A 22189-nucleotide genomic window follows, 5' to 3' on the forward strand; every position below is an offset into this window, starting at 1 on the left:
AATGTTTAGCCAAGAGTCGGTTCATGTGAAACAATGTTGACATAACCTCTGAAAGGGCACCAGGCAGTTTAGGGTGGCTCGCAGTCACAATCAATACGACCCTGCATCCTTCACGTGATATCAGGCCATTGTTTGTAAGACCAGGGCTGCTACAGTAGATCTCTCTTAAAGGGGTAAGGAGGTTTCGGAGAGAGCGCATTTTTTTCCTTGTTCCACAACAGCGGATCACTCCTATCTCACAGCCGGATGCCAGAAATAAATCATTGAAATCTCTTAATGTTCATTCTACTTTTGCTTTGAAAGACTTTAATTGATTAGAAACAGATACAACGATGAATGAAAGGGGAGTGCATACCTCCAAAGCCCAACCAGTGTTACAGGTGCAGGTTTAGATGGGCCCTTAGGACAAAGGCAACAGCCATTTATTTTCTTGAAACTAAAACAGTTTTTTAAAACGTTTGTTTTCAAACTAAAATGATCTCAGTCCATACCATTGGTTTGACGTATCAGTTGTTCTACTGTATGGACGGCGGGTGTAACAGTAGCAGAGTTGGTACATTTCAATTGAAAACGGAGTGTGTGGATGTAGACCAACAGGAAAACAGTTGATTAAGCTGACAATGCCACACACTCTGCACTATTTAAGTTGAATGTTAATCTATATAACTTCTATTCTGTTCACCATGACTCAAGATCAGGAGGGTTACAGCAATTTAGACAAACACACAGATACAAAACACTTGGTTCCCAGAAATTGTTGAAAGTCTTGTAAGTGGGTTTGAACATTTTCATTTCATGTCTAAAGTTTCAAGCCGGTAAATACAGAGTCAGGCAAACTGCATTTGAGTCAGATTCAACTGCAGAGAAAACAAACAGTCTTGGACACTCATTGGGATGTGCTCTACCGCAGCCGTACAGTAGGCAAACATTTAAGTAAGCTGCAGTTAGAAAGATGTATGAGGACATGGGACATTTTTCTTCCTTCTCAGTCAAATATTAACAAATTCTTATGAAGTATGAGGATATCAAGAACCATGCATGAGTGAGCCTGTGTTAAAATGTGTGACTGAGCTGTGTCACCAAAGGTATATCTTTCAGGGAAATCACAAATTCTGTTGGTGGTGAAGATGGAAGATTAAACCTCTTAAACACACTCAAACCTTTTTTTTACTAAACCTAACTGAACTCCATTTCAAAAACATATGGAAGTGGAAAGGCGAGGGAAACAACAAAGAGTGCCTGTGAGTTTTCCTGTGGTACAAATATATGGGCCACACAATGCGTGCTGTTTGCTTTCTACCACATGCAGCACGATGGCGTTGGCTGTTTGTAGCAACACGCAAAAACAAACACTGCAACGAATGCATGTTTGAAACAGTGGAGCCGCTGACGAGTTAAGATTCCACAGTGTAGCTCCAGTATCCTCAAGAAACCCCCAACTGCTGCACCAACAGAGCATCATGAGCCCGTGAACGACGCCATGAGTTCTTTAAAGTTCCATTAAAGTCGCCTAAAATTCAATGAAGCTGCATCGAATTTCAGACACTCTGTTTGAAAAAAATGAAAAAATAAAACCCTGGATCCGCCCCCTGATCTAGACCAGTTGTTTTGGGCAATCTTTCTGACAAACAAACAAATAAACAAATGGATAGGGTTGAAAACAACTTCCTTGGCGGAGGTAATGAAACTTTTAGCCAAGGGGGTAAGTTATTTAGTGAGGTAAAAATATAATATGTTGTGTACACATCTACATAAATGTACTACGCACGTGCAGATGCATATACACACACACGTTCATACATGTAACATTGATCTCAGACTACTGGATGCCTCCTCCTCACCCCGTCCTCCCTCCTCTTCTCCTGCTCTTTGGGAACTCACAGATGAAAAACATGGAGGCCTCACACTCCACAGGGCCCCACGTTCCAGTGCTGAGCAGCTCCACACAGCTGGAGTTTGTGGTTGAAGGTAAGCTGGAGTTTAGCACCTCGTCTTGACTCCAGGCTGCAAACCCCTGCAGGGGGCTGGAGTCTGCGTACACATAGCTGCTCGTTCCATTCTGATGGCAAAAGAAAACGTAAGGGAGGGGAGAGAGAGAACAGTCTCAAAACAGTTTGTCATCGTTTATCAGGTTTAAGACAAACTTGGAGATAAAAATCCTTTTTTAAGAGTAGAAAGGAAAACAGTGGTGAAGAGGATTATGTTTTATCACGTTAACTTTCTTATCACGTGAACTTTAAGGTTCTCAGCATTAAACCTCTAATATTTAAGGTGATGGCAGCAGCAGCAGCAGCAGCAGAATCACCCTTCTTCATTAATTATTCAGAAAAGTTACAAACTGCTGAAGCGCTGGATTCACACTGTCTCATATTTCCCTGTGGGTTTCTCTCCGGAGTTCAATGCAGGTCTGAGAGCAGCCTATATGTGTATGTGTGTGAGTGTGTGTGCTGGGGATCACTTACTGTGTCCTTGCTTTGCGCCTGCACACCAATGTAAACTCGCGTCAGTCCTGCGCGACTGACGTAGTCTGCCATGAGTCGGTTGGTGTCGGTGGTTTTGGGCATGGCCAGGGAGCCTCCTCTGAGCTTGCAGTTCATCGACGCCTCTCTGAACCTCTTGGGTTCCTTCACCAGCAGGTAGTACCTCTCCTCCGTCTCCTTCAGCCCCAGGATGACTGCACAGGGCAAGAGATTCAGGTCACTAGGAGATTTGACATGTTTCCCACCATAATTGTTTCTTTACATAATTCAACAAATCTGAAGCCAGGGGGTTGACATGTGGCATTAAACCTTTTTAGAGCAGGTCTGTGTCAAGCGCTTGGCACTGGCAGTACATGATTAATTAAAATGAGGAAAGACAGTTTTTATATGGCAACTTCCTTGTCGGATGCTAAATATCAGAGAAAAAATTAAGATGTATTTGATTATCAAATGAAACCAGGAGTAAGCAGAGACGTAGTAAAACTAAATATCGTAAATATTCTTCTAACAAACAAACTTAAGGCAAATAAGGAAATAGCACCTGCACAGTTTAGTTTAGATCGAATTAACAACTAAAGTAAACAATGCCTTGAAAACACAGATTTATTTGATCAATTAGTTATTTATTTTAATATCAGAAATAAAAATGATGTTAGGGAATACAAAGAGATTAAAATGTGGAAGCCACAGGGTGGTGGTAGGGGGTCTACCCCCCTTAGTCCTAGGAATAACAGAGTGGTCCCCTTCATTATCATTGCAAAGATAGCTTCAGAAGATTTATGGAGTATAATATTATGCATTGAATGCACATGTGCTAATTACAGATTTAACATAAATGCCTTTTTAAGAGTTGAAAGATTGAACCCCTCTCTCATTTGACTCACAGTGGTTTGGTCCACTGCCCTTCCCACACACACACACACATACACACACACACACACACACACACACACACACACACACACACACACACACACACACACACACACACACACACACACACACACACACACACACACACACACACAAATCAGTCTCTCTCTCAGAGCAATGTGGTTGCTGACCTCCATACATACATACATAAGCTAAGGAGCAGCTTCAGCCACAGACTCATTCAACCCCGCTGCTCTAAGGAACGATACAGGAAGTCGTTCCTCCCGACCGCAATAAGACTCACAACTCATCTACCTCTGTCAGAGCCACCATCACAGAACTGCACTAAATATACCTGTCTCAATTCATCATTTTATACAATAATATTGTCTTTTGCACACTCTGTCTACATATTCTTACACTCACAGTATATAATATTATCTATTGTATCGCCAAATACTTATATTTATACCCGTACTATATATCATATATTATATCATACTCTTTGTATATTCTTTGTATATATATGTCTATATACACATAATATGCATGTGTACATGTTATTATTATTATATTTTACTATTATTATTATTATTATTATTATATATACTGTTGCTGCTATTATTATTATATTTTACTATTATTATTATTATATATACTGTTGCTGCTATTATTACTATATACTGCTATTATATTGGTATAATTACTATCATATATAAATATATATTATATACTATATATATTGTACTATTTTTTATATACTGTCTAACAATAACATTACGATCATATCATCAGTACTATTACCATCACCTGCCACTGCAACTTATCTACCTATTTATCTTGTGTTTCTGTTTTTATTCTTTCTACCGTAATATTTTATATTTTATATTTTATTCTATTGTATTGTATTTTATTGTATTCAAATGTACCGGCTGCTATGACGACTTAATTTCCCTTCGGGGATGAATAAAGTAATCTATCTGTATCTATCATATATCAGAACCAGGGCTTATTGCAAAGTATGTTTACACATACAAGGTATTTGCTGTGGTGTGTTTGTTCAAACATTAATGTATAAATGGGAAACGATACAAAAATATTATAAACACTAGAAAAAGGACCATGCAATATGAACAATAGATAATATAAATTAGAGTATGACTCTCTGTAACCTCCATGTGTCACATCCCAGGTTGAGGACGGACATTTGTGTCACCCCTCACTTTGAATAGTTTTTCTTTTTTTTATTTTTATCGCAGAATGGTTTTCACCCGTAGTAGGAGTTTTGATTTGCTTGCTGCCACGAAACATGAGGATGGGTAAATAGTGAGGACTCACCATTTTTCAAAAACTTGACAGCGCTCCTCAGCTTGCCCGTGTTGACGTCCAGCTGTCCGACCACTTTCCTGTACCTGCCACAGTCACATGTGGTGCCTGCAGGAGAGTTCAGTGAGAGCAGGACTTAAAAGCACAGAATCATTTACTGGCTGTAACAATATCATTCAACAATTTCCCCCCCTGCTGTATGATGGGAAAGCCCGTTCAGGGGATTACAATGCCACATATCTACACTTACTCTATTCAGATGTGTCAAGACATAATGTAATGAGCGATATGTAGGACAGTACCCAATTTTTTTTGTTGTACCTCTGCCTGTCCTAAAACATCCTGGCTCTCGTCTTAATTTAGACAGATACACAGAGCAGAAACTGTCCCTCCTCTCTTATTTAACTGCCCAGTTTCTCCATAATTTGATATTTAGTTGGACATGTTTTTTGCTGTCAATAGTGCATAGCCAAAACCCTAGAAAACCTTTTGTTGTCCTATTCCATCCTGAAGCAGTATAGAATGCATCCTGGAGAGAGTCTGAGGATTTAACTGACTCCAATTATAGGTTCTAACCCATATTCAAGACTACCATTTTCTATCACTATGTTTATCTAAATGGCCCCAACCTCATAATGTTGTTTCATAGGTAACAGAATTGGGTTATGGTCTTGCATCTAACTTGAAAACAGTTGTGTGTGAGCACTGTCAGGTTATTACTCACCTGGTTTCCCTTTCAGACCAGAGGGCCCATCCACACCTGTATCACCTTTGTCACCTACAGAGAAACAGATATCATAGAAAGTTCTAATGATTAAAACGTCATAATTAACATATAACAACATCATAACATCATAATAAAATACAAGTAAAGTTACTATAAACACAGAACATTCCAGTTTTATATCCCTTATAATTTTCCTTTGCGGAGAAAAATGGGTCAGGGTTGTTATGGGTTGATTTTGGTAAAGTGCAATTAAATCTCAAATAAATAGCGAAGCACCATCACTGATAATTCAGCTAAAAGACCGCTACACAGACTAATAACGAAATTGTGCTGTAGGTCCTAATGATTACCACTAGATGGCAGCATAATTTATGTAAAGCTGTTTAAAAGCGGCTGCACACTGGTTCAGATTCACACAGGTCAAAGTTTGACCTTTTACATTTTTCCATTGTTCCCACATTTCTTTTAAAACACAGAGTTGTGGGAAAATTGTAACTTCTGTGTATCAAGGTTTGTATTTAAAAAAATATATACTGTATCTGCACTTATATTCAGTGGCTTTAACTTTGGAGATAAACATAACTGGCAGTTGCACATTTTGGGGAAGTGTGGCTGCAGTACAAACGACACAAAAGGCTGGTGTTTAATGAGGAAGGACCACAACAATGACATACTGTACCGGTGCGAACTGACCAGTGTGTGTGTGTGCGTGTGTGGGTATGTGTGTGTGGGTGTGTGTGCGTGTGTGTGATTTGTGTGATTTGGATGAAATTAAAATTAGATCACCCTGACCAAGTCGCGCAAACTTCTCTGGCATCACCTGTATTGCACCTCCATGGGTTAAAGAATAAAACAATGACAGACATGTTATAGTTCAGATTAATAAGTGGGTTTAAAGCACTACGCTCACAAAGAGGCCTGCTGCTGTGAGCCAGGTACTTTTAATATATTAACTCACAGTTTATAGCTTTATAAAGTTATTTTGCCAGAAGTTATGTAGATGATCTTATAATAGGTCATTAACAGTATAGTATGCATAGAGTTACAGCAGATAGTGGCTCATCAACATCTACTATATATCTTTATTTAACATTAATTGCTGAACACTACAGCAGAGGGATGGAAACCGTTTTTTATGAGTGATTTTTAAACGTGATAGTCTTCTGTAAAAAAAATAATACAAATTAAAGTGACTGGATTTTAGTTTGTGAGTCTGCTGGAGCCAACCCTGGCCTGAAAACATTTGTTTTATGAGCTACCGACGCTCAAGATGAAGGAAAATCCAAACCTGTGACCTCACTCCTCTCTCTGCCCGATGCACAGTCACTTTCCTGTAAGCGTATTGGAAGTAATGAACAGTGAGAAAAGTGAATGCTTCGATGAGCAGGGAAAAAGGCCAACGTGGGGCAAAGCATGTGAATGACATCATGCTGTAGGTTTACTCTGTATATGTAGAGGTATCATAGAGAGGGAGTTGAGAAGTGAGGAAACAGGAATACAGTAAAATACAGAGTTTAAAGGAAATTGCAATTGGCCTGAAGCACTTAGTTACAAACTAATATAAGGGTTTTTTGGTAATGTCCATTCTGATTATTTTAGTGTCCAAGTTGAGGGGGGAGTTCAGGAAACCAAATGTCTTCTTTAAGCTGTGAACCTCACAGCTACATTATTTACAGTTATCGAGCCTTTGTTGACAAGTACAGGCTGTTTCTAATGTTCCTGGCAACTGAAATGTACACACACGGTATTCATAGATGGTGGTTAAATCTTTTAAATCTTTCTCTTTGTTTTGGAAAGATGCTTTTTTAAACAGGCCACTGAGGATTGGCAAGTAGAGGATGCTTTTCTCCTGATGTGCCCTCTTGTTTGATTTCTGTATACTTTACTTTAAAGACTTGTATACTTAAACAAAGTACACAAGAGCTTCAGATTAAAATGAATTTAAATAGATTTTATTGTATATTTACCTTTGTCTCCAGTGGGTCCCATCTTTCCTGTGGTGCCCACTTCTCCTCTGAGTCCCTTCTCCCCTGGTGCGCCTGCAGAAGACAAGGAAGAAAAGACAGATAATGGGAAGGTTGAAGAAGAAAAAGGAAAATGATAATGATTCGATGATGAATTTCCAATCCAGCACATGTGCATAATATACCTGGAAAGTTATTTACGCGATATTTCTAGAACCTCCCAGATAACCTTGAGTAAATATGGAAGTTATCAGTGTCACAGCATGTAAAATCTCATAATCATCATAAATTGGAGAGCTCCCTTTTTTGTCAGGCGGACATTCTTCCATTCAGGTTTTTTATTCTTACAACAATGTCTGTATCACCGCTTTCATCCTGATTCTTCTGTTGATTATTTTGTCGTTTTCAAAACCTAATCAATATAATTGCACTCGTCCATCTCATCTTTTAGGAATCATCTCTACGTGCCCCGAGGATTCTTTCCGACAATTTTTGCATAGTTTATTTCATGATGCCCTGATTATTATGACTATTATGCCAGTAAATAAATTAGAGTGTGTGTGTGGGGGGGGGGGGATGCTGATTTTTGTGGGCACTGAACGAATGCACTTTGTGTTGAGATTATGTCTGTTGAGTTAGAAGATGTGTATTGTTGCAGGATCTGGTTTAGACCGAGGAGGAAGTCTACTCTTGAAAAGTTGTAAACAATGGGAATGCACTCGCTTATTATTTATTCATATTGTTTTATTATTTTCGTTAGTCTCTGATTTCACCACTGGGTTCTGGTACAATGACCGCCAGTTGAAATGGGATTTTTATTTGCAGGAATAAATATTGATTATTTATTACTGCCTTATTTATCAGATCACTTTCATCTAGGAGAACTCACAGACAGACTCAAAGTGAAAATATGGGATGTCACAGAGAAAGTGGAGGAGAAACCAGTGTGTGAGCGTGTCTGTGTCTGTGGGAAAACTACAGAGCCGACTGAGGTGCCCTGCCAGAACCTGAATGAGTATTTCCTCAGGAAACTATTCAACTGGAAATTGATGGCGTTTGAAATACTAAGTGACGCACTGGAGAGGCCTTTTGCTATTTGAGGGCTTTGCCGCACTCACACACTTACAGACACACACATGCACACACACACACACACAGCTTCCCACTTGCGCATGTCGACTTTCAGCTGGATGATTTGTGAGACGTGTTGGCAGAGGGTGTGAGGTCTTATGGATTGTAGGAGGTCTGGAGGAAACTTCACGATGATCCCGCTACAATTGTTCTGCGCAATCTTTTCTGTGCGAATGCCTGAGCTGGGGAGCACAATCACAGAGTCAATATTTCCGCAGCTCTGACCTGAGAACAGATTGTGAACGCTGATTATAGGTGTTTCCAGTTTTTTTCACTCTGTGAAGAGATGTATTCTCTGTGTAAAAGTTTTTCCCTCTGCGTCTCAAACAGTGGATTCATGTTGTTTTCGCAGTGCTGACGCTCGCCAGTTAAACTGTCTCTCTAAACATCCAGATAACAGTTCTTCCTATCACTGCAGACACTCTTTATAATGGCCAACCCCTCTAACTGGTTTAACGTCTGGATTCCCCAGCTGCCGGAGGACAAAGGAGGTGGAGGGCCACATTTTTCATTTCTAATCATGGAGCTCAAGACACGTTCTTAACCAACAGAAGCTATTTCAAACGGAGAGCAGACCTTTGATCGTTCATTGCTTTGTCTTTGTTTGCGCGATAATTACATGCAAATATAGATTCTGCTCTTCCTCCCGTGTAGAGCTTAGTGGACCGTTGAAACAGAGCGGGAGTGGGCCTTCAGCCAGATTTTCTGTTTGTGTTCACATGCTTCACTATTAGCTGTTCCAACAGGTTCCTCAGAACAATCAGGAACATTACTCAGCTCCAGACTCTACTCTCTGCAACCCTGAAATTCCAACAGCAGCTTTGAGTTAGGCACAATTAACAAAAGTAAAAATCCAGCCTGGCCGTTTTGTTGACGTTTACATGCTTGGCGCGACAAAGCGTTGTGTTTGTTTCCCACCGGAGCATTAACGGTCATGGATTCCCTTTTAACATTCCAAAATCTAGAAATGGTTTCCTGTAAAAAGGGCCTAAATTCAGACGAGGGAACACATGCGTCATTTGTTGAGTTGCTGACAACCTGCAGTTACAAAATCGTTATAAGAACCTGTGCTCAGGCTAAAGTAAGCACACACACCAAAAAACCTAATGACCGGGGCTGTTATACTGTTGAAACATTTCCACAAAGTTGAAAGATGTTCACACATTCATATTTTCATACAGGGACCCTTCTGGCATTCGCTGTCACACTTTCTGACAGGAGAAGTGTGTGTTTCTTGTTGTCAAGTGTGTGAATGTGTGTGTGTGTGAGGAGTAAGCGCACAAAACAAACATCTGTGTGGAACAGGCCGGCAGCCAGGATCCAGTGCTCAGTGTGAGTTCCTCTGTATACACACACGTGTTGTGGTTTTGTGCCAATGTACATCTCATTCATTGTGTCTATATGCTTGTGTATACAGTATGTTGTACAGTGTATGCCTCAGTGTGTTTGGGTGTATGCACATTATGTGCCATGTAAGTTGGCCAGTTCATCTCCCAGTCCAGTTGGAGCACATCTGGCTAAGTGGAGCGCCACTACTTTCCTCAGCCGCAATTAACACATCTATTTTTCCCACAGAAAGACAGAAGTGCAGGGCGGTCTGTCTGTTTGTGTGTGTCTATGTGTGTCTGGCTATCTGTCTGTGTGTGTCTGTGTGTCTGTCTGTCTGTGTGTCTGTCTCTGTGTGTCTGTCTGTCTGTTTGTCTGTGTGTGTCTCTGCTTAACAGTGAGTGTATGTGTCTGTGTGCCTGTCTGTCTGGATGTGTATGTGTGTGTGTGTGTGTGTGTTGTGTGTGTGTGTGTGTCTGTCTGTCTGGATGTGTGTGGGTTAATGTGTGTCTGTCTGTGCCTGTGTGTGTGAGTTTGTGTCTCTGGGTCTGTGTGTGTGTGTGTGTGTGTGTGTGTGTGTGTGTGTGTGTGTGTGTGTGTGTGTGTACTGCACGGCACGGGAAAGCAATGTGTCTTCAGCAGGAAAAAGCAAAAGGTGCTGCCAGGGCCGAGCTGTGGGGAAAGTTACAGCACAGAAACTTCGGCCTTGATTGTTTGTCCATATTATCCAGCAGCAATGCAAATTATATTATTGAGTCAAAGAGGATGAAAGTCCATGTGAACCTAGTGTGCGGCCTTCACGCTCGTCAGTTTCTCTTTTTCCCTGTGGTCGCCTTCAGCCGCTGCACAAGTCGGAAACTCGCTGCTAATGATACAAGATGTCGGGAATTCTGTGTGACATTTACACCGAATACAAACTAAGTGCATTTTAAACTGGGGAGGGGGCTTCACAAGAGTGTGTGGTGAGGTGAAATCCTCACATGATTCGTTGTTGAATTGAAAGATGTCAAAAAGCCATCCAATTATCACCTTTACTGTTTATCCTTTGAGCCAATCCCAGCGGACATGGGGCAAGAGAGGCGTTTGGACACCCGGGTCGCCAGCGTATCACCGGAGTAAACATACAGAGACAAAACATTTAAGCTCATATATGGACAGTCTCCAATCAACCGAACCACAATCTACATTTCTTTACACTGTGGGACATGACTAGAACATGCAAACTTGAATTTTTTTCAAGAATTATCTAGTGTCAAAGTATTGTCCTCTGGAAAATAATAAATAAGTGCCCTGTATAATTTTTGTAGCCATTCCTCCTTTGCAGTCGTCATTTCTGACTCAATAGATGTGATAGATGGATAGAAGGATGATAGATGGATGGATGTTTGATACCTTGAAGTCCCTGTGGTCCGTTTTTCCCCAGTTTCCCCTGATCTCCCTCCTCTCCAACCTCGCCTTGGTCTCCTGGAGGAAAAAGAGGAAGACTGTCAAATGGGCTTTTTGTTAAAATCCAAATCCCTCAAATTATGAGAAAGCCGATTTCCAGGGGCGTTGTTAGGATCATGAGACATCGGGGGCTTAGCCCAGGGGCGAACATTAACTAAGGGGGGAGAAAATTTTGCACGTCAGTTAGTTAAATCCATCAATCTGGTGCAGTAGAATAGTTACCTAAAAGCCCTTTTCACAAACACACAAACAAACACACACACACACCGCCTTTCATCACCCTCACACTCAATGAATTCCTGCTTGTCTTTGTTTTGTGTCTGTTTTCCTTTTTTTGTTGCATAAAATCTAGGCTAGCTTTTCATGTAGGCTAACTAAGCCACATAACGGTGGTTGTCATGTCTCTCTGCTTTTTTGTCTTTTACTTAATCAGTTGCTAAAAAAGAGAGCATCAGTCCGAGCTTATCTTGCCTTACCTGGCTTGGTTTGTTATAGCATCATCAGATACAGTATGGTATTTCACCGCAAATTAGCATACAACTTTCACAGCTTTCCTCACTTAGAGATGGTTGCTATCTATGCCAACGCAATGTGGATATGCTGCCCATTCTATTGCCAGGGGAGAAACTGGAGCAATTCATCTAAATTTTCTAAAACATACATGACCGCTTTGGAAAAACGTTTGCTTTATAATCAGCGAATGTTATCGCGGGGCTATAATTAAAAAAAAAAAAAAAAAAAAATTGATGCGAAATTGATCCGGGGCTATTCATAAAACATCCGGGGCTTTAGTCGTTAGCCCCGGACGCCCAGGGCTAACGACGCCCCTGCCGATTTCTCATGTCAACATACTGGAAAGTACAGTGTGTATCCGTGTGTACAACTCTCAACTTCGCCTCCCCAGTGTCACAGAGGTTAAATCTGGATATTCCCAGTAGCATGGAGCATCCGAGCCGTCACAGGATGATGAGACATTAGAACAACTATCAGGTGGCCAAGAGCAACTATTGCACAGTACTTTGGTGGGTGTGTCGTTATGGATGAGCTTCATTTGTGGGTTTGGATGTACATCGTAAAGTAGGGTCGGTCCGAATCACTCGCAAACAAGTTTGACTTTTCATATTACATTTTAACACACTGCAGCCAATATCGTTTTCAAAAGCACGAACTGATGTTTCAAGAATGTTAATAACACAACATATTTTTCAGAGTGGAAAGCATGAGTGAGGGGTCGGAGAAAAATCTCTGGTGGCTTCAAGTAGCGAAGAGATGTTGGCAAAAAAATAAAAGATGTCGAGATCGAAGAGTTTTACTGCAGTCATGTCAACAACACTTAATGTTTCGCTAAGTGCTGGGCTTAAATACAAAGAGCTGTCACAAAACCCATCTATCAGCTTTGGAGGACCACTGAGGGAGAAGGATTCTGGTTGTGTAGACAAAGTAAACCGCTGCATTTCCAAGTGATTCCATCAACGACAAACCTTGTCGACTAAAATGGCAAACACGTCCACATATGTTGTTGCGGTTATCTCACAAATTAAAGAGGCGAAATTAGAAATCCAATGTTTATTTAAGTTTATTGACGTCCAACTGACTAGAAACAGACCTACAGCATCAACATTCTTCTGTTTTAAAGCATAAAATTACGGTAAACGTATTCGAGAAAACACTGACGTCACAGTACCAGTAAATGTAAAACAAGTTTGTTTACTTAAAAATTTGCGTGGAATCTTTTTTTTTGGGGGGGGGGGGGGGTTATGAAACATAGAAACATGCACGTCCGACACCCACTCATATATGCAGACGTGAGAATACACACACACACATAGACTCTGCGGTCACTCAGCGTCTAGGATGAGTCCTGTATAAATAATCAGTTCAGTTTAGTGGCAGCTGTCTAAATACACACTGTCACAATGGGACTTTCTTACTATTACAGACCAGTGAGAGGAAAGATGACAACAAAGAAAATCATGCACTCACTCACATCTAAGGGAGAGGATGTGATGTTAAAGTTTCCTACCAACACAAACACTTGACTTTAAACTTCAGTAATAACTTCTGTAAAATTCACTTTTGTCCCATTGAGCCGAGCGATAGGGTTTTTCTACGTTTGAGAATTACAAAATGTCCCATCAGAGGCCTGGTTCAGATTGGTGACATTCTATGTTTTTTTGCTTGACAGATCTCGGTTCTCTGTTTCAGTAACATCTCTTCAACCTTCTATTAAGAAGTTTGGTGGAAACAGAGTAAAAAGAAGAAAAAAAAAAAGACGGGGAGCTGAGTCGACTGTGTATTTTATTGGTTCTGTCTGTCTGAATCAGCAGGGGAACCAGCTACTGGATGTCATAAAATGAGAAACACACACACACACGGAGAGGCTTTCCCTCCCAAAGACTATGGGGGAGCAGACTGGAGCTAATAAACTACAGGACATTACATGCTTGGTACCTTCATCATCAGGTCTGTAAAACCCTGCAGCCCATTAGAGGTAGTTCCTCACTACTTTCCACTCCACGTTTCTTTAAGTTGCATGTACAGCCAATGACATTATCTGTTCCAACGTCAGTTTCAGTAACACCTGTATATATTAACAACGTGGACATGGGTTTAAATTATAGATTTAAATCTCCGAACTAACGTAAAAACCTCAATCATCCAAGAACCCAAACAGTATATAAGTATAGGTATTTCCACTGTGCCGTACATTTAGAGCTATACTATAGTTTGACTTACATTTACTGTATAACACGGACCTGTGGGAACAATAGAGGCAGTTTATAGTAAACATTAAGACGCAGACACAGACACACACTCTGGAAGGTGTTACCTTTAGCTCCAGGCAGAAGGGAATTGGTGCAGACCTCTGGAGAAGCGGAGATGGAGTTTAACAAGGCCACACACACACAGAGCTCCAACAGTCTTGTGTTGCATCTTTTCGCCATCATCTCCCGATCGTCCCTGACGAAGATTCCCAGCTTTATATTTCTTTTGGCAGGATGATGCTAGCACCAACACATCAGCTGCGTGAAGTGTCTCTATACTGCAAAAAGAGAAGGGTTTAACTGCAGGATCAGAGGACCAGAGCTGAACTAATGAGCAAAGCCACTGCACGGTGGATCAGATCTGTATGGAGAAAACACAAACACACACATCCACACGCATCCACAGGCATGCACGCACACACACACATGCACACACACACACACACACACACACACACACACACACTTGTTTATAGAATCTTATCAGTTACTTGTCATAATGTAAAACTAAACAGAGTCCTGCATTCCTCTCTATCTCTTTGAATTCAAAACTGGCTCTAATTGTTCTTCTCTGTTTCAAAACATCTTTATTTTTGTTTCTATTTATTCCATAGTTTTTTTTAAATTACTAATTAAACTCAGTTTAAACCTTAAACAGTCAGCTCAACACCATCAAATGCATGAACATTTCCATTAGGTTTCATACGCTCCAAAATATTTTGGACAGAACATTTTCTCTTAGAAATGTTCATTTTTTTCTTTTACTTTGACAACTTTAAGTTTTCGACTTCAGCTTCTAATAAGACACAAACTCTCAACTTGGATTCAGCTTCAATTTGTATTTGATTTGTCATCATTTATCGTTTGATGTTTTTTCTGATCAGTTCCAGGTTATCTGCCATGGATGTGATGTAAAAATATATGTATGAACATATTCGCACGTTGATTTGGCACAGTTCATTAATATAACAAAGCAATATAGCAACATTTTAATTTAATACAATTAATCTCAGTGAAAAAAAGAAATTTGTTTCAGTAAAGTGGCAATTCTGATAAATCAACTGAAATCTGATGCAAATATTTAGGCAAATGAGAGAGAGCACCATGTTTAAGGGAAAACACGTTGACTGAGTCTTTTTCTTATCAAAAAAAAGGGAGCAGCACCACTGGGCCTAAATAACTGTTCACACACACAAACATATTATGTGCATATGAACAATAGGACATTCTCACAAAGACACAAGAAAGAAAAAAAATGCCCTAGAAGAAAGAGTGCGTGCACTGCACAGATTCTTGTAAAATTGCATCCTCTGGTTTTGTCCCTATGTGCTGAAAACATGCAGGGATTAGAGGGTTTGGAGGCTTTCAGAGAGAGAGAGAGGAACCCTGGAGGGAAAAGAGAGCGAGAGACAGGGGTAATGAGAAACCATTAGATAAGAAGACACAGAAAGACAAGAGACAGAGCCGGGACCGACGAGGGATAACGAGTCTGGGAGAGAGTGTGGTCGGAGCCGCATGTCTTGGCACAAACAGGGATCTCCTGATTGGACAGTTAATGCTTCCAGGGAGATCCCTGGGGCGTTAGTGCGCTCTGGTGTTCGCAGGAAAGGCAGGGGCCGATCTTATCGAGAGACTATTAATTGAAGAAAAAAAAAAACTGCGAGATTCAGAGTGAGCTGTTGCTCCCTGAGGGACAGAGCTGATATGACCCATTTCTCTACAGTCGAGTTGAGGCTTCATTTCAAAGTGTTTTAAGTCCTGTCACTGTTGGTTAAGTCCAGCTGTCATCGTCAATCAGATTGTGTTGCTCATCGTGACGTAGCACATGTTCCTTTTGGATTATGTATTAAAAACATTTGAATCACACACAGGCTTGAAAACATTCAGGCATCACACACTCGTTCACCAGCAACAGAATTCCTACAATCTTTTATTTGGCTTCATCTGCTGTTTTAGGCGAGTGTCGGCGTCCACATCGTCCCTGCTGAGGAATTTGTTGACGTCGAGAGATGTGTGTTTTGGTACATGGAGCTCTTTTATGTGTCCGGCCCCTTGGTGTTGCTGAGTATGTGAAACAGCTAGTTTCAACAGCACACGTGTGTGTGGCCATCATGGTATTTAAGAGAAAAAAAGTCATAACCCTGCTGTGACTGAAACGATGCTGAGAGTGGTGAGAGGGAACCAGAACAGTGAGGCTGCTGGCTGGGAAACCAAAACAAGGAGCTGAATGATGCTGAAATGCTCCGTGGAGATTAATGGAATAACGTTGTGTAGGTTTGGCACTATCAGTGACACCTCTCACATTTTTGTAATATAATATAACATCATATAAAATAATAATAATAAAGAAATTATGCTAAAAAACACAGGAGCATTAGTTCAACTTTCCGAGTCCAAGGTCGGATCATGGTGAAGACAGTTCATATTTAAGACAAAACATCATGATTAATGGCACTGAGATAATAAAAGAAAGATCTCATAGAAGTCGACAGCGTGCTTTGTGTGTGTGTGTGTGTGTGTGTGTGTGTGTGTGTGAGCCATCAGCTATTAATCATCCTTTCATTTTTGTGGACTGGGTTACAGAGTCAAGGTCTGGGAAAGTGCAGCGTTCCTACACACACATACACACTACATGAGGACAACCCTGTCATCCTGAAGGCTAATTGTTTACATGTGGTTTGGATGCGGTTCCCTAATTAAGAATGTGATTCACACTCCATACGGTTGACTCCATAGTGGGAACCACACCACAGAAACACCCGTGTTCTCTGGTGCTTTTACTGCGCTGGAAGTACCGAACGTCTTCTAAAACAGCACAAGAAGCATAAACTGCCCACATGTGTGTCAATGACAAAACCGTTAACAGCAACTTCAGCATATAAAGTGTTTACCTAACCTCTGCTCTGAACCACATTCATTTACTGTAGAGCATGAGTGTCATAATTGGCCGAGTGAATGCTGTGGAAGTGGCTGCGCTGCCTGTGTTTCCTGGTATTTAATGGGAATCCGGGCACAGACAAAGCTTTTCCTTGGTATGGCAGTGAAGCACGCAACAAACAGTTGTGACAACCACAGTCAAACGCTGTGTAATGTTTCTGTTTGTTTTCCCGATTACATTTTGCAGAAAGTGAGTCAGACGATTTTCTCAATCATTGAATGATCCCCACCAGGAATCAATTAAAGTCATGATCCACTGTGCTGCAGCACTTAATCTGCTGGCCTCACAAGCAGGCAAACATGAGCACTGGTGGTCTGTGGTTTCAGAAATACCTCAAATAGAGGCCAACAGTAAACATGTGATATTCAACGATTTGAAAAACTGAAATGACAAATCAAAAGAGAACAACTACAGTTAAAGTCACTACAGCAACTTTTCTATGCCTAAAAATGCAGAAATAACTTTTTCACCTGACTCATTTAGTGAATGAAAGTGGGCCTAAAATGGAACCCTGTGGCCCACCTTTGTTAACAGACCTATAATTGCACATGTCACCAACACTCACAACTGCCTGATACCAACTGCAAGACAAAAGCAACAAATCAAAGGACTTTCAAAAATAAGTTGATGGCTGACGGTACTGACAGTGTTCGATAAATCAATATTAAATGGAAGACCAAATTATTTACTGCACTGGCAAATAAAATTAAGGATTTTGCAGCTGCTGTCCCAGTATTAAGCCCAGCTCTTAATTCTGATTGATAAAATGTGTGATTGCTTAAAAATAAGGAGGTCATTACCATAGAGAAAGTAAAAAAAAAAACATCATCAACACATTCAGCTCCACTCCACTTTAATTTTTCTTCCAGAGGTAAAAGTATCTCGATTATTTTTGGCATACGTGCCCAGTGATTTTTCACATCAAGGTCAGAGGGAGTCGTCTGCCCTTAACCCTCAACAAGAGGAAGGAAAAACCCTTTTAACAGGATGTAGAGAAGTGCAACAGATGCCATGTGTAATGGAGAACATCAGTAAAAGTATGAGTATTTACAGCTTTGGTTAGAAGAAACAGTTTGTAGCATAATGGAAGGTAAATTAAATATTGTCAGTAGGAGTATCTGGGTAGACATCTTGTTGTAATCATATCGTCCACGGTCGGCAGCCACCATGGTCAGGATCCACCTATAAGGGTTGAGGTAACGACTTTTTACAGAAACAGAAGGCTGATATTTCATTTTGGCACTGACGCGTCAAACTACCTCTTCAAACCCGATATTAGAGTCTGGGTCACTGCTCTAATCTATTTATCCTCAATGCAGACAAGAATTGGCATCTGAAATTTTGAGAACATATGAACTTGGTACCTGCATGAAACAGTTCTCCTCCCTTTGGAAAGACGATGTTTCTTCAACAAATTCTGCCATTTGTCTGACATGGAAACAATGTGATGGAAATAAATGGTGTTGTGGTCGGCTGATGGATGGGTGTTTATATCAGCCTTCAACTCTGCTGACTTTGGTTGAAAATCCAGCTCTTCCAGGAAGCATTTTACTTCGAGAAGTTTTCGTTCTTTAAAACTTTGCCTAGTTCGACTGTGACCAATGGCTTTTCCCAACATTAAATAAACTGTTTAGTTGCAAAAACCTCAACTTAACCTAATTCTGACCTCAACCAAAGTTGTTTCAACCGATCGCTATTATTACTCCGGTTTGTCTTCCACAGAATGTGACACACAAGTTAAGTATTCGGTGTAACAGTTACATCATGTTCACAGCTCAGGATCTGGGTTTCGGTTCATGCTTATGTCACATACACATTTCAGTGTTTCCAATGGGAACAGTGATAACATCTTAACCAGCTATTAAAATAAGGAACAAGATAAACTAATCCAGGAGCAGTTTTCGGTTATTATGAATTATTGAAATAAACTTCATATGCCCCAGTATAGATTATTTTCCTTTTGTTAAAAAGTTTTTTCCAACGTCTTGTCCAATTCATTAAGAGAAAATCTGTTGCAGCTGGAAAACAAACTTTGTTTACATAGCAAAACTTTTATATCCATCTGCTGTTTCTCTTCAGTCTGTGACTCCATGGCGCTCGATCAAACCCATTTTCTGGACACAGTTTTACCCTTTGGAAAAAAAACAATTTACACTCAGGGAAAATTATAAACAGCAGCGGCAAGGGTGGAGCTAAACCTCTGCTTTGCCACATCTAGAGAAAAGTGTTTGTTTAATCACACAATATGTGTCCAATTCCATATATTAACACGGTAAAGTATATATATATATATAATTTCCACTGTCTGTGTATTTGTATTTAGAACACATATCTTGCGAGCTGTTCATCTTATTAGCTTGACAGCGTATTAATAATGTCCCGGGGACGTGCAGCACCAGATTTGGACGATTTGGAGAGCTGGCAAGCAGTGGGCAGTGTGTCTTCAGTTTGAGGACCCAGTGGATCGTGTCCTCTCCTACTTCCTTAGATAATCCACAGTAATAGTTTTTTTCAACATATCTGACACTTGCTTTCCATACAGCTTTTAGTTTGAAAAGTTGTGAACTTGAGTCTTACCATTGTGTTAGTTGCTTAACAGACCTCTGAACGAGGCAGACAAGCAATGCATGGCTACTGTATAAAGCAAACTCAGTTCCTTTACTATAAAAGCTTCCTTGCAGATTAGGATTAGGATTCCAGGTAGGATGAACACAAAGTGACTATGGAGACTTTCCAGAGGCCAGACAAGCAGCCCATTACAGGCTGGATAGTTTACTAAAAACTGCACAGTTTCAATGTTTCCTTGCATTTTCCCCACTTCTCCCTTTTTGCCTTGCAGGTTTTAAGCCTATAAACCATTTGGTTGCATGATCTCAGGCATGAAATCTATACCCCTATGTACCAAATAGGGTATACTGTGTATTTCATGTATGAGTGTTCGTATCTGTGTGCAAACGCGTGAGGGTGATGATAACCTCGGTGGAGCGTGCCCTTTAGATGAGAGGCCTATTTGCTGCCATTTGCATCGTTTGAGCTGCAGCTTCCTGGAGAAAGACCCTGGTGGAAGTTTGATCAACTTCCCTGATCCCTATGTGCCAAGTCATTTTCTTTTCAGCCCTTAAAAAACTCTGTCCATTTTTAGAAAGGGAGTGGACAGGCACCGTTCTCACATTAATCTGCAAAAGGAGAAAGATTATTATGGGACAGACAGACAGAGAGAGAGACTGGAAAGCCAGCAGACACTCAGGTAGACAGACAGATAAGTATGCTGGAGACAGTCATGAGGAGGAGATAAACACACTCACCGTCTGGAAGTGAGAGAGCACGAGTAGCAGTGAGGGATAAACTAAACAACATCACAATCATAATTACCATGGAGCCATTAGATCTGGCACTGAAACCAACGGATTAGTTTTCACTGGTCTAACAATAACTGATTCAAAAACCACCTTTTGGTGAATATTTTAAGAACTGCTGAGATCTGATATCTTTAGAGTTTTGTTTTTGTTGAGAAACATCAGCTGGTCTACTTCTAAAAATAGGTGCTCGGCACAATTTATTCCATATTTGTTTTGACAGAAGTTGAGACATATGAACCCTTTCCAGTAACAAATCAAGCGTCTCAGATAATTATCTTGACAACAAGCTGTGTGGCAAGGCCGTCTAAATACTGTCTACACACAGACACTGCTACATTTCTTATGTATCCCCATAAGAAATGTAGAAATCTTTTAATCAAATTCTGATCTCATAGAGATTACACAACCTTCGTAATGTAACCTCTCTGAAACTAATGCGCTATTAACTGTGATCGATTGCACAAACGCCTTTATCTCACTCTCGATGAAACCCTGGATTAGATAGGGAGATGCAAGCCACAAATTGTCATGTGCGAGTCGCTGGCAATTTGAAATAATATGAGTCAGATGGGTGTTGAGAAAAACCACCTCTCTTGAGTCCTCACCGTTTCTCACGGCTCCACTTTACAGCTTTGGATGTCGCAGTGTTTTCATAGTATACCTCACCCAGACCTGTGGTCGCACTTCAATTTCAAAAATATGTCTTGTTCTAAATGATGGACCTTAGTCTAAATTCCCGTGTGTATTTGTGTGTATGTGTGTAATCGTTTTGTTACCTTTTTAGGACCTTTTTCAGCATAAACACTAACCTTGTCAGGACCAGTAGACCTTATGGGGACCAAAGCTTGGTCCTAATGGGGCAAAACGTCATTTCTGAGCTCGTGTTTAAGGTAAGGGTTAAGGTTAGGGCTAAGATTAAGAGGTAGTTAGGTTAAAGTAAAGTATGTATTGGTCATGGTTAAGAATAGAAATAAGGTTTTGGTTTGACTATCCACAATGAATGCAAATTATTGCAACTTTCTAATAAGGATAGCTGCACAATCTGTTTGAGTGGTCCGGGTGTCACACATGTTGTGGGGACCAAAATCTATATACATAGTCATATTATAGGGACTTGTCTACATGTGGACAAAAATTAGGTAGAATCATAATTTAAATCTTTTAAGTGAAGACATGCTTTAAGGTTAAGGTTAAGGTTAAGGTTAAGATTAAGGTAATCTTTAGGTTAGGGATGGGTTAGGCAAATACTAAATATTGTTAGAGTATGTCTCAAGAAAAACAATGCAAATAAAGGTAATCTCCTCTGAGGTCACGAAGACAAGACTGTGTGTGAGTGTGTGTGTGTGTGTCTATAAAAATCAACAATAAGGGAATCAACAACAGTTTAACACAAATTCGATAATGTTTGAAGTAGCATTATTTATTATACCAAATTTTTTTATTCCTAAGGTATTATTACTTTTAGTCTGATTATCATGGGTCAAATGATGGCTTAGTAAGGAAAACTTTAAAGGTTTTTTTTTCCATGTAAATCCATGTAAAGTATAAGATATTGCTCACTACTGATGTTAACGTCACATTTTGAGCACTGTCTAGGAAACACCAGACGAAACAGGCTGCTGGAGACACAGGCAGATTTAGGTGCTAATCACCCTGTCAGTTTTCGGATAAGGTGATTAAATCTTTCTTCCTCAGACCAGTACAGACTTAGTCAGGTATAATCATTGTCTTTGGAGTCAGTTACCAGAGGAAGTTCCTTAAGTAATATAGTGCATGAGAGTAAGACCAATTTACCAATGTTTAGCTCATGGAATATCTGTTTATTGTTATGGTTATTTTGGTTATTTAATTCAC

At 40.3% G+C, this 22189-nt stretch overlaps 1 protein-coding gene across 1 annotated transcript; it reads right to left on the reverse strand.

Annotated features, from left to right (window-relative positions):
- Nucleotides 1–273: 273 nt before the first annotated feature.
- colec10 (collectin sub-family member 10 (C-type lectin)) lies at nt 274–14381 on the reverse strand. The gene is made up of 7 exons (XM_062398732.1): nt 14104–14381; nt 11220–11291; nt 7374–7445; nt 5404–5457; nt 4692–4787; nt 2463–2674; nt 274–2059 (listed from the first exon to the last, which is right to left on the reverse strand). The coding sequence occupies exons 1-7, from the start codon at nt 14219–14221 to the stop codon at nt 1838–1840; spliced, it is 846 nt and encodes a 281-aa protein (XP_062254716.1). The 5' UTR covers nt 14222–14381; the 3' UTR covers nt 274–1837.
- Nucleotides 14382–22189: the final 7808 nt, after the last annotated feature.

Source organism: Platichthys flesus, chromosome 11, assembly GCF_949316205.1.
Source record: "Platichthys flesus chromosome 11, fPlaFle2.1, whole genome shotgun sequence".
Classification (NCBI taxonomy): Eukaryota; Metazoa; Chordata; class Actinopteri; order Pleuronectiformes; family Pleuronectidae; genus Platichthys; species Platichthys flesus.